Source organism: Acanthopagrus latus, chromosome 6, assembly GCF_904848185.1.
Source record: "Acanthopagrus latus isolate v.2019 chromosome 6, fAcaLat1.1, whole genome shotgun sequence".
Taxonomy (NCBI): domain Eukaryota; kingdom Metazoa; phylum Chordata; class Actinopteri; order Spariformes; family Sparidae; genus Acanthopagrus; species Acanthopagrus latus.
Window position 1 is genome coordinate 10,633,826 of NC_051044.1, and position 12,726 is coordinate 10,646,551.

Below are 12,726 nucleotides of genomic sequence, written 5' to 3' on the forward strand. Positions count from 1 at the left end.
CCTGAATAACATGTCTGAGAGAGAGAGAGATTGTTAAAGGACCCTCTTTCATACATATTCTCTTTGTTAATATCTAAAACTTTCTCTTCACCCCTCGAGCTTTTCTCTCTTTCTCTGCCATTTGTCTCTTTTTTTTCTCTAACTGGCCCCTTTTCCCGTCTCCTTTTTTGTCCTCCTGCTTGCTTCTTGCTCTCCCCCTCTCTCTCCTCCTCCTCTCATCTCATCTGCCAGGTATTTCGAGGTGATTTCAGCCAACAGAAAGAACTCTGTGTTCCTGCGAGCAAAAGACCCAGCCATGGCCCAGTCCTGGTACAATGCCATCCAGGCCGGTGCTGCCAACCTTTTACCCCGAGTAAAGGAGGAGATGAAGGCCATGCAGCCTGGCATGGAGGTCAAACATCTGGGCTGGATTACAGAGCAGGTACACAGGAACACAGATGTGCACGGTTCATACTGCATACGGCAGTGCTGTTGTAGTGGTTTTCTGTCTTTATATTCAATGCTAGTTTGAGATTTTTCCTATCATCCTGAGGCTAAGACAAAGTGCATGCAGCATACAGAAATATAGCACCATATGAGTTTCAATGAGTTCTTCATATCTGCTGCAAACGTGCTTGTGTGCAGGTGACCCAGGGTCCAGAGAGACCAGTACTGGCCGCGTTGACCGACAGAGACCTGCTCCTGTATCCGTCCTTGCCTGAAAGCAAAGAGAGCCTCAGCAGCCCCACCAAGAGTCACCCACTCATTGCTACCAGGTTCATACGCACATGCCTACAAATGCACACACGCACAGCATATGCAGAAATGAAGCTTTGTATCAGTTCAGACAGAACACAGTAGTCATAGTTTCATAGTTCCGAGTTATTCACACACCAATCACAACCCATTTGCACAAAAAAGTTGGTCTATTTGAATATGACTCTCCGCTCACAGATCCCTGCTACACAAATGCTGCCACACACTGCTGCCAAAAACCAGAACATTTCAGGAGCTGAAAAGTTTCAAAGGAGATTTGTGTAAAAATCTGTATTGATTCAATCCATGTAAATTACGTTTACAGACATTTCCACCAAGAGGAGTCTTTACGTAGTGACTTTGGAAAGTCCAGTTGTCAGGGGAATTCAGTGCACCTGCATGTTTTGATAAAGATATTGATATATGGCATCAGTGAATGCGCAATATATCATGGCGTATCAATATTTTGTCCCACATCTCTGTGGCTCAGAGTCTGAAAATGGTATTCAGTGTCTCGCTCTGGGCTCACTCTTGTATACCCCAGAGATTTTCTGCATTATGCTCCCTGTTTTGGCTTAGCATTCTGCATAGCTAATCCAGGGATAGTGGAGCTATCAGCGCCAGCATGAACATATTTCCATTCATTGCATTAAATGGTTAAATCTGTGACGACAGTGTCCCTGACTAAACTACACATTAAAACACTTGTGCTCTCTCTGCTTCACTCTCTGTCTTACCCAAAAGCATTTTCATGTAACCAAACACATACATTTAATACACTTAATGTAATAATGTCCCGAGCAGCCTAGTTCTAAGTTAATGGGCCTTTTCCGTTGCTGTTTTTGGCCCAGTCAAAGAGCACATTCTCACTCTTTCCATAACTGGACTGTTGGACTTTCAGCCCATTACATCACATTCATTTGGAAAACATTAGTGGAACCAGAACCTATGAGTCATATGTTTTTCCTCCCTTGTTTCACTGCTGTGCTCTCCACATTTTACTTTTCTCTTCTGTAATGCACACACATGCATACCCCTTCATTTGCTCTTGTGGCCCACCTCAACTGCCCTCTCTCTCATCCACATTCTTCTTGTCTCCCTTGTAGACTGGTCCACTCCGGCCCGGGTAAAAGTTCTCCTCTCCTGGACTCTGACCTCTCGTTTGGCCTGCGTTCTGGCACCAAGCAAGGCGTGGAGACCCATGTGTTCAGAGTGGATTCTGCCAAGGAGCTGTCCACTTGGACTCATCTGCTGGTGGAGGGTTGCCACAATGCTGCTGAGCTCATCAAGGAGGTCACCACGGGTACAGACCCAGAGATTTGTTTAACTCCCAGTTCTGTCTTTTACTTCTCGCTGCACAGTTTTCTCCACCTACAAGGAGAAAATTCAATTTTGAAATGGAACCAAACTATCAGAGGGCACAAGGAATTGGCAAGAACTGATATTTGATTGTCTTTGGTTGTTGCTTGTCCCCGCCTAAGCAGAGAATCACACAACCAAGACTCGAGATTTGACTCCCACTGGGGTCACCCTTTGTATAAAATCCAAAACAGAATCAGAAACAAAGGCACTTTATTGTGTAAGCATTAACTAACTAATAATAAGGTAAAGGGCAGGTCTTTGTTGTTCTATAAGATCCCCCCCCCAAACAGTGATTCAGATTGAGAGTACATCTTCCACAGCTCCAAACAAGACACTGCTGTCACTCTAAGATTTATTGACAAGTCTTCCACTCCATAGTGCAATTAAATCTTAGCTGTTGTGTTTCTGATGCTGTTAAAGATTTGTTTGCAGTAACACATGCCTGTATTTTCAATTCCGATCTGCTGGGAGTCAAAAATACTGATTAATCCAAAGCAAGACGAGGGTTTCTATTCAACAGGGACACAAACATCTCCCTATAATAGCATAATAGGAGTCTGTCTCACAAAGCAGGATTAGGAGTTACGGTTAATTGTTTCTTGCACAATGACGTGGGGACTGCTCTTTTTAGCATAATGTCCTCAATCTCTGGAGATTTCCTCTGGCTGCGTGTTCATAAAGGACTTGAACTGGGATTTAGAAAGATGGCTTTTTGTAATAGAGTTTTATGAAAAGCTTGAGAAGAGATAAAACATTTTTTTGTTTCAAGTACAGCTGTATTTAAGGTGTATGATGAGTTCACACCTGCACTGAGTAACAGGACAGCTCATTACTTTCATGATCCAGATTCCATATTTTAGTCATCGAAGTTTCTTGTGGAAACTCATTAATCCTATGTTGTGAGAGAGACACCAGTTAACATACAGTGGAGAGTAGTTATGTTATTATATTGCCCTCTGCTGGTAGCATGAAGTAGTGCAGCAGACTTTCAGCATAAAAACCTAAAATGTTCTATTTTGGTATTTAGGACGAGTGTTCCATTAACAAGATTAACACCTATTCTCTTTTCTTAACAATAAGCATTATTTATCCTGAACACCTAGACACAGCCAGGAATTCTGGGCTCTGTACCAACACCCAAACATTCAGCTTAGGCGCCATGTAAAATTGTCACATTCTCCTTCCACCTCTGTGTGACCCTTGTTTCGTTTTCTCCCCTGGCAGTCTGTAGTTGGAATGGGAAGGAGTGTACCTTGGGAGTTCACATTGATGAAGGGTTCACACTATTCACAGAAGAAATGGGTGTGAGGAAAAGTATTCTGCTTCAGCAGCCCTTCGAGCGCCTTAGAATGTCCTCAGACGATGGAGTTCGCATGATGTTCCTTGACTTTGGAGGCCCGGAGGCTGAGATTGTAAGTTACTGTCTTCAGTTAGACCAAGAACTGTTTAATAAATCTTCCTGTTGTGTTATATGTATCAAAGTTAGCTTAAATTGTTGTCATCAAACATAACAGCTGTGATCGAAGGAAATATAATTGAGAACCACACTTGGGGTAAATGTCAATCACAATGCCCAGTACTTAATACGTTTTAAATAATTATACAAACTAGAATGACACTCAGTAGAGTGCATACCTTCGCAGAGGTCATGCAATTTGCGAGCAAATTGAAGAGACTAGATGTGTGAAAACATTTTTTTTCTCATAAGTGATTTTCTGTTTTAGTCAACAGTTTGGTTATAAACAGACACAAATGATATTAACATGGCAAAAAAAAGTCACACACACAAAGCCTGCGAAACACAACACAGTGTAAAGCTGTTCACACATAGTCACTAAACAACCTTTTGTGGCCGTGTGGATTTCACATCCTCAGACTGAGGCAGGACAAATCATTCTGTGGCAGGCCACCGTAGTGATGAATGGAAAACACTGTCATTTAGTAATAAAAGTTATTTTGAGATGATTATCTCAACACAAGGTCCGTTCACTGGCCCTGTGGGAGCTTTTAGCCACATTTCCTCAACAGTTTACATCAGTGGATGGAGTTTGCTCGGTTGTCATGGAGATGGCCAAGTCTGAGCCATCTGAGTCAACATATAAGCCAACTCCAGTATAAAATAAACATTATGTGCTGATGAGGACTGTGACAAGCAGGTGAAAGCTCCAGAGCAATCTAGTATTAACTGCTACTTAACTGCAATTCACTCAGTACAACTTGTTTGTTTTTGTAACACACACAGAAATTATCATTTAGCCTGTTTACTCTCGTTTCATTTGGTCAAGTAATGAATTGGGATGCGTCCATCAGTGTGATGTACAGTATTACAAAGCTCATATTCCACATTTGTTTCTCTCCTATCATTTTTTTTCTAGCAACTGGACCTTCACTGTTGTCCCAAGACCATAGTCTTCATCATCCACTCTTTCCTGTCTGCTAAGGTCAAGCGACTTGGCCTTCTGGCATGATAATGGTCAACCAGAAAAATCAACAATAGGAATATTCAATAAAACACACAGCCCAGACGACTCTGAAACACCAGTGGATGTGTCCCAGGAAAAGATACTGACCAACCTTCTTTTCAGCCTTCCAATAGGCCTTTAAAACGGTCATCTCTGGTTAGGTACTTCCTGGTCTTCGTAAGGGAATGAAGACAAAACAGCAAAATTGATGGACCTTTGTTGAACTTGTAGTCGTAAGGTGAGGAGAGGTTTTTACAGATGGCTTAGCAGCCATTTAAGGGATCTGACATCTGTCAAATCTGTTACAGTAGGTCATGACACTTTATGATGGCAAACTGTGTGAATATGACAGCCTGCATCTTAATGTTTCTAAGCTTGAAGTCCCAAACATTTCATGTTTTTTTCCCCCCATTGTTCAGTTTTGTTTTGTTTCATGAGTCACGGCAGGCCTTTGTCACAAGCATCCTTTCATCTTTCAATCTCTGCTTTATGTGCTGTGAGCAGTCATAACAAAAGTTATTTCACAAATGTCCTGATTGATGTTGGACAAACACTTTTTTTATGAAGGCAGCTTCAGTGGAGTGACAGAATGACATGACTGATCACTACATGATCAATCGTCTGTACTGAACAATGCACAGAACACAAGTGTAACGATATGCTGTTTTTTGTGTGAAATTCCTTTTAAGAAGCTACATTGCCTTTTTGTTGAAGACAATTTCCAAATGCCAAATCATATACAGTTTATTTTTCCTTATCGCTAAATACACTTTTATTTTCTGTCTCTCCTTCTCCTTAAAGTGCTCTCATAATCCATGGCCTAACAAAGAGACATCACTAACAGTAGTATATTGTAAAAGGGTTTTTTTTTTAAATTGTGTTTTAGCATAACCAATAAAGTAGATGAAACTTGTAATTTTCATAACAAAAAAAGAAAATCCTCCCCCTCTGGATGGCCTTATTAAGTAAGACAGTGTGACTCTGCAGTTTCATTTAATTTCAGCCCACCTGAAGTACAAAATAAGAGCTCTTGTGTTTTCAAGAGCACTGACAAAGGTTGTCACATAATCAATGACAGTTGCTTGAAAGAGTGCCAGTCTCGCTAAGCTACTTCTCCTGTGTGGATAAGCTACAATAAAGGTGCAGAGTTTAGCTCTTAGATAAACACAGTACAGTGTTTTCGTCTGTACTTTGTGATTGAATCACGAGAGACGACGGAGGGGCTTCATCAGAGAGCACAGATGGTCTATTTTGTACACGTTATAACCAACATTTAAAGATAACTTACCGGAAAAACGATGTTGAGTTGTTTACATCATAGTGTGTTTTGACTGTCTTTTTTTTCTTCTTTTATTATTTGTCAACTGAACATCCACAACTTCTCTCTGTGTCCAACACTAAGCAGACTTGTATTAATATATATTTCAGACCTAAACCTTGTTTGCTTTCAAGAATAAAATGTATTGTATATTCTTATTTAAACAAAGGTGTGCCTTGCAGGGTTGTTTGTATATAAACATGTAATAAACTTTGTTAACTTTTATTGTTTACCATGCGTGTGCTTTATTGACATCACAGTTTTACTTCTTTAATGTGTTTCTTTGATGCCCTATATTCACTGAATGGTGTCTCTGTCGCACTCACACACACTCAAACATGTTTACTTCAACATACAACGTTTTCAAGACAGCACTGGTTGGACGCAATGAGCTTTGATTGCAGTTAGCACCCACATTACGTCTGGAAGATGGTTACAGATCAGAGGACGGTGGTGCATCACACAAAATGCCAATTTTTGACATAATGCTACTTTAAGTATAGACCTGAAAATGTTGATCAGATTAGTAAGTCACCAGTTAAAGCTTCTCCCATTGTATAGGAAAAAGAAAATATGAAAGTGTGACGTGTAATGTGACCTCCGCAATTCTGCAATTTCTTTTTGCATCCTTTTCCTTTTTGTTTTGGTTTGCCAGACAGAAAATGTCATGAATGGGTCCATTTGTTATGCTCTCACAGATGTGAGTGAAGATTCATCAGCTGGCAAAGAGTCCGGGTGAATTTTAGTCTGCCTGCTGGATATGTCGACATCTTTTTGCAGACATGTTTATCTACTGCTCATTGTTACCTATAGGGGTGGGGAAAGATACTCCAAATTTGGTCATAGAAGATAGAGGGAGTCTGTCGGGAGTAGACACCTATTAATCGAGCCCCACACATTCATTCGATGGTTTTTAAATATGGAAACCAAGAAATGTTGTGGCAGTGAAGTGAGCTGTTGTGACATTGACTTTTCTGAAAGCAAAGATTGATGGTTCTGATTTGAAATATCTTTGTGGAGTCACAACATGTTGTCAATTAGTTAATTGTCAGAATATGGTTTCAATAAATGGATACATCTATCTATCTATCTATCTATCTATCTATCTATCTATCTATCTATCTATCTATCTATCTATCTGTATGTCTATCTATCTATCTATCTATCTGTCTGTCTGTCTGCACTACAGGACTCAAGCATTTCTTTTGAGTTTGTCTTAATGCACTTCTCATATCCAGCTGCAAGTTTTAATGTCATATCTCACGCTCTTTAACGAGCCGCTCCACCAAAACAGCAGATCAGGCCTCCACGCTGTCTTTATTTAACAGTCCCAGTTGGTGGTCTGACAGTTTTATGAAGTCCGGGCAGATCTGAAGAATGGGCTGAGCTAAGATGATGATGATGAGATGCTTAAGTCAGCGGGGTGTGTGATGGAGACAGTTAGGCCTGCTGCTAGCCATTGTAAAAGCAGCACACGCGCAAACAGTCCCCCTCTTATATGCTTTTACTGCCATGAGGCAGTGTTATCAGTGAGGCGCAGATGCTGCCTGTTACTGTGTAAAGTGTGAGTGTGTGTGTGTGTGTGTGTGTGTGTGTGTGTGTGTGTGTGTGTGCATGCTTTTTAAGCACACGTGTATTTGCATGTGTGCGCCCGAACAACAGATGGAAGCTGGAGAGTCGAGTAATAACAAACTGTGAGTTGTATATCGGCCTATCAAATCAGAATGGAGTGTTCACATTTGATCATATCTTCTCTCCCCTCCCTTCCTCCCTCCCTCCCTCCCCGCTTTCAGCTCTCGCTCCCTCTTGTTGAGAGTGTTACCATGGCAACGGCGGCGAGCTCTCAGATTGGCTGCGTCCCCCCCCCTTCTTCTTCCCTCTGAACTATGGTTTTCGCTGCTGAAATTGCCAATCAGCCTCTCAGATCCACTGGAGAGGGAGGAGGAGATTGTGTGAATATATTTTGATTAACAAAAATGGAAGGGCACTTAGGAGGGAGAGGAAGTGGGGGTGGAGGGGGGGAGTTGGGGGGGGGGGGGGGGATTGGCAGAAAATATGACGTTCGTGAGTGAAGGGGGCTGAGAGAAAATGTTGCACCTGATAGAATACATTCTGCAATGCCTGCTTTTGTGTCGCAGGCTAGGAGAGCAAACATTATTACATTCAAAGAGGAAGGAATATTGACTCTAAATAAGAAAAGGCCGGGTGACATTTTAACAATCAGGCTTTTAAGGTCTTTATTTCAATTTTAGACGTGAACAGAGAGCAGAGATGATACGAGTGGTGGCCAATCAAGGCATGCACTTTCCTTTTTCTTCGAGACAACACCGGCATTCTTTTGTGTTGTAGCCCAAATTTCACCCCACGCTATTTTGTCAAATCAGTCTTTCATAGCACGATTGCATTTCAGATCAATCAAATCTCCACGTCCAGCGGTATTATCAGTCAACAAAAGGCATCTGTGACAGCATTAAACGCAGAGATGCCATGACAGTTCCCCCTCTTTTAAGGTTTCTTTATCTTTACACTGTGATAAAATTGGAAAAATTGTTCTATTCTGTTCTATTGTTCTCCTGAAAACACACATGTAGAATATGCACTTGTGTTAATGCAGGATAGGGCTGTAAATGGGCTTAAGAGCTCCAAACACTTGTATGATCCAGTTGTCTGTAGTAGAGTCCATCAGATAGGCTGTTCAAAACACACTTGAATGTGACAAGGGGTAAGCAGACGAGTACCTCAGATCGTTCTATCTTTCGAGTCACAAGAATTCATCGTGTTGTGTGTTTTTGCCGCACTGGAGAAGAATAGGCCTGATTTGAAAGTTCATTTATTTTGTTCTATTCTGAAAGCTCCTGCACATGGTTAAGATAATGTTCCCATGTGGTTTCTTGTTGCTCTGGCTTTCTCTCTCTCCGTCCTCCATCCTGTAGACTTCCCCAACTCCGGCCTAATGACAAGTTTTACGTCCCGCGTGCTTTATGGCTTCGGTAAAAATAGTCATATGTGAGATTCAGCAGTCACTAAAGTTTAACTGATTAAAATCTATGGCGTTTTTACTACCCCTCTTTTCATTATAATCATTTGTATTGTGTCAGATTCTTTGTTAAGCTAATAAATTAGCCGACGATGAATCATTTCGTTTTAATGGAAAGCGATCACAGAGGATATGTCATTTTTAAATGGCAAAATTAAAACGTCCTCTTGAATAACTGCAGGGGAAACACTCTGAGGTGGCGCGGGCCCAGAATGTTCATTTGGCATCGCTTTTTTTTTTTTTTTTTTTTTTTTTTGCATTTTTATTACTTCATTCAAGCTTCACCACTTTTGGAAAATGACCAAAAACCTGCTGCTGGAAGTGTTGATCAAAAATCAGTATACAAGCTGCCTTCTTATTGTGGGTTACTGTCTCCACCGCATCCTTTGTAAAGCCGTCATCACAATCATCAATATAATCACTATTATCATCTGTTCAGTCATCAGCGTCATTATGAATGCCTGTCACAGGGTCTCAGCTGAATCATCACACTGTGTGCGGATCAGCAGCCTCGCTTGGCATCGTCAGAAAAGTGAGTGTGAAGCTGTGGATGCAATTTTTTTTTTTTAAAAGCTTAAAAAGTTCCATCGCTTTTTTGAGTTTGAGCACCTAAGACCAGTCCTGGAATGTAATCGAGTTCATAACATATTAGAGTTAAATATTGAACATTCAGCATTTATAGGTCACATTTGATGACCTTATGAAATATGCAGTTCTACTAATTAAACTCACACAAGCTGTGTTTAGTAGTTACACTTTGTTACAATTCAACTAACTTCCAATCCAGTAGTATAAAATGTGATACCCCTTCACACAAGCAGAGGACGTTCTGTTCTGCATGCTTTGTTGTTCATCCTCAGGTCCTTTTACTTCTGCAGAGATCTCACTGCACTACTTCAACTTGTAATGGAGATTTTGCACAGCGCTCTTCAGTGTCAGTGTCGTGTTTCTGTGATTTGTAACTTCACACAATATTTTCCTATCAATACACATCGACATTTTTGACACTGTTACTTTCTAAAGAGGTCATAGTATGCTTTTTGGATTTTTTCCCTCTCCTTTATTGTGTGATGAAGCTTTGATGTGCATGTAAACGGTCTGCAAAGTGATAAAACCCAAAGTCCACGCCAAAGAGAGTTACACTCTGCCGGAAAGGAATGGTTTGGAGTCGAGCCTTTACAACCGTAACTTATATGTGTCACCATGTAACAGCCGTTATATAACTATATGTTTAAATGCAGACATACAGTTATTACTGCAGTGGCCTTGTTATTTTAGATCACCCTACTGTGCTCGGCATGATCCGCCCTACTCTGCCTCCAATTGGCTACACCCCTTTAAAGTAATGCACACCTGCAACCCTCACTGAAGGTTGAATGGAGGCGAGACGTCTCACTCTGTGGCCAAAACGGAGCGTTCAAGACACAGTGTGAAAAGGGAATACTGCAGCAATGCACCATATGAGCCAAATAAAGAGCGTTTTGAAAACTGAAGCATGTAAACCTATTCTGCAAGGGCCCCCAAATGAAAGTTTGAACTTGAAAATTAGCATAATATATGACCTCCTTAATATGAGACAGACAGTTGTCAGTTATCTACACATCAACAGTCACAGCTCAGGATGTCACCACTCTGACTCCCAGTCAACAGTAAAAAGAGGAAACACAGTGTTTAGTAGGTAAACAACGAGGGGCTTTCTATCCCACATCAGAGTGAGTAGTATAATGCAGTATAATGCAACCGTGTACCCTTTTTTTCACACACAGGAAGAGCCTATAGAGACACTGTATAGCTCGTGCACATGCAGCAGCAGGTTTACAGCAGACCCCTGGCAACATCCACATCCCGGAGTGTGTGTCGATGCAGACAGATGGCAGTAGAGCACCGAGGGAGGAGGGAAACGTTCACGGCCGACAGTTTTAATGTGCTGTCAGGGACAGTAGGGGTCTCTCTCTCTCCATACTGGAGAATCAGAGAGAGAGAGAGGGAGCATTTAAGCTTTGATTGGTCCTGACCTAATTCAGAACAGGACATCCCACAATATTCAATACTCTATTTCTTGTTTTCTCTCTCTCTCCCTCTCTCTCTCTCTACCCTATCTCTTTTTCTCGCCCTCCTAACACAAAAGGACTGGAGAGAGAGAGAGAGAGAAAGAGAGAGAGGAAAGAAGGCAAGAGATTAATACTAGGGCTCGAGCTGAGCAATTCATATTCCAATTGGAAGAGCATGTTATCTATTTTCTCACACTCATTCATTGTGCCTCTCTTTCCTGAGAGGCCTTTCGGATCAAAGCAACAGGAATCAAACAGGACTTTCAAGGAACCCGAGCGACGGCGACAACATTTTTTAGTCGGCGCCAGAACCTTTCAACCTTGCTCAGACTCCCAAAGGAAACAACTGCACAATCACTTTCACATCAACTCCTCAATAACCACGTCAAATATGTACAGAGGGAAAAAGCTGAAATCCTGTGTCATTGGAAAGTCATTCATCCAAGCTTAATCAATCTAGGTTGTTTGATTCAATTCAAACTGCCTCGCAGGCAGAAGAGAGGGGAAGGGGGGGGGAGGCTGAAGAGAAAAGGCGAGAAAATGAGAGTCGAGCTGAGCTGACTCTTTCTAACTTTGACTTTCTCTCCATCTTCCCCTTCATTTCTTTCTCTCTTTCCATCGTTCTCTCATCCTCCTCCTCCTAGAGGCAGGAATTATAGGTACTCATTTCATGCTAAGGCATGGCCGCTTGGATTTCTTTTCCCCCTTTTTTCAGATGCCAGTTTCTTCTTTTTTTTTTTTAATATTGTTATTACTACTGTATGTCTTAAAGACCAGGTTAGGGTTATTAAATATGCCAAAGCGAATTGTATTTTCGCTCAAGTAAGCTCCTTGGAAATATTCCATCAGGGCACCCTTTTATTCTTTCCAAATGTAGTTATGAATTTTAAAGTAGACTTGTATTACTGGAGGAGAGCGGTGTGTGATCAGAATACTGAGCAAAGCCCAGATTGGAATTCCTTGTTCTTGGAGCACTGAAAGGGAGAGTGTTGCTGTCAACAGGAGAGGTAAGAGAAAAGAAAAGAAGAAAGGAAGAGGGCGAGAGAGAGAGAGAGAGAGAGAGAGAGAGAGAGAGAGAGAGAGAGAGAGAGAGTGGGGGTTAATATCGGTGAAGGTTGATGACAAGTGCACTTAAGCTTGTTTTTTTTTTGTTGTTTTGTTTTTTTCTTTATTTGAGGGAATGGTAAATTGGCTACATCGCTTCCAGAAAAAAAATAAATAATAAGGTGTTACATCAAAACACAAAATGAGTGCATAATACAATAGCTTATCGGAGAATTACAATGGAAATGTTTCATTTGTCAAACAAAGCTGCACATTTGCATTGCATCCCATGCTTTTCCGGGGTTAGAATGCTTTTTTTTTTTTTTTTTTCATAGCAACACCATCATATAGACATTCACGTCCAACACCACCACCACCACCAGCCCCCTCCCCTCCACCCAGTTCTGCCTTCATTTTTTGGTATTCATGAGCATATGCTCCTGTGTGAAGTCCCCTGTCAATAAATATGCACAGTCTTAATTGTTCCCATCGTAATTAGACTACAGTTCTGTTCTTTTTGGCTCAGGTGTATGTTAAAGCTCTTTCTTTTGTTTGTGGCTTGGCACCTCTGATGATTTCCATGACAATCATTTGAGTGAGCGAGGAAGCGAGAAAAAGAGGAGACAGAGGGAGAGAGAGAGAGAGAGAAAGAGAGAGACAGAGAGAGAGAGAGAGAGACAGAGAGAGAGAGAGAGAGAGAGAGAGAGAGAGAGAGAG

The 12,726-nt window shown here is 41.4% G+C and overlaps 1 protein-coding gene across 1 annotated transcript in view; it reads left to right on the plus strand.

Moving 5' to 3' along the window:
- The window catches only part of snta1 (syntrophin, alpha 1), a 35,427-nt gene extending 29,318 nt beyond the window's left edge, over positions 1-6,109 (plus strand). The window contains exons 4-8 of the mRNA XM_037100866.1: positions 232-421; positions 625-755; positions 1,842-2,038; positions 3,322-3,509; positions 4,473-6,109. Of these exons, the coding sequence (XP_036956761.1) occupies positions 232-421; positions 625-755; positions 1,842-2,038; positions 3,322-3,509; positions 4,473-4,565 (799 nt within the window). The 3' untranslated portion in view covers positions 4,566-6,109. The remainder of the gene's footprint in view (positions 1-231; positions 422-624; positions 756-1,841; positions 2,039-3,321; positions 3,510-4,472) is intronic.
- Positions 6,110-12,726: the final 6,617 nt, after the last annotated feature.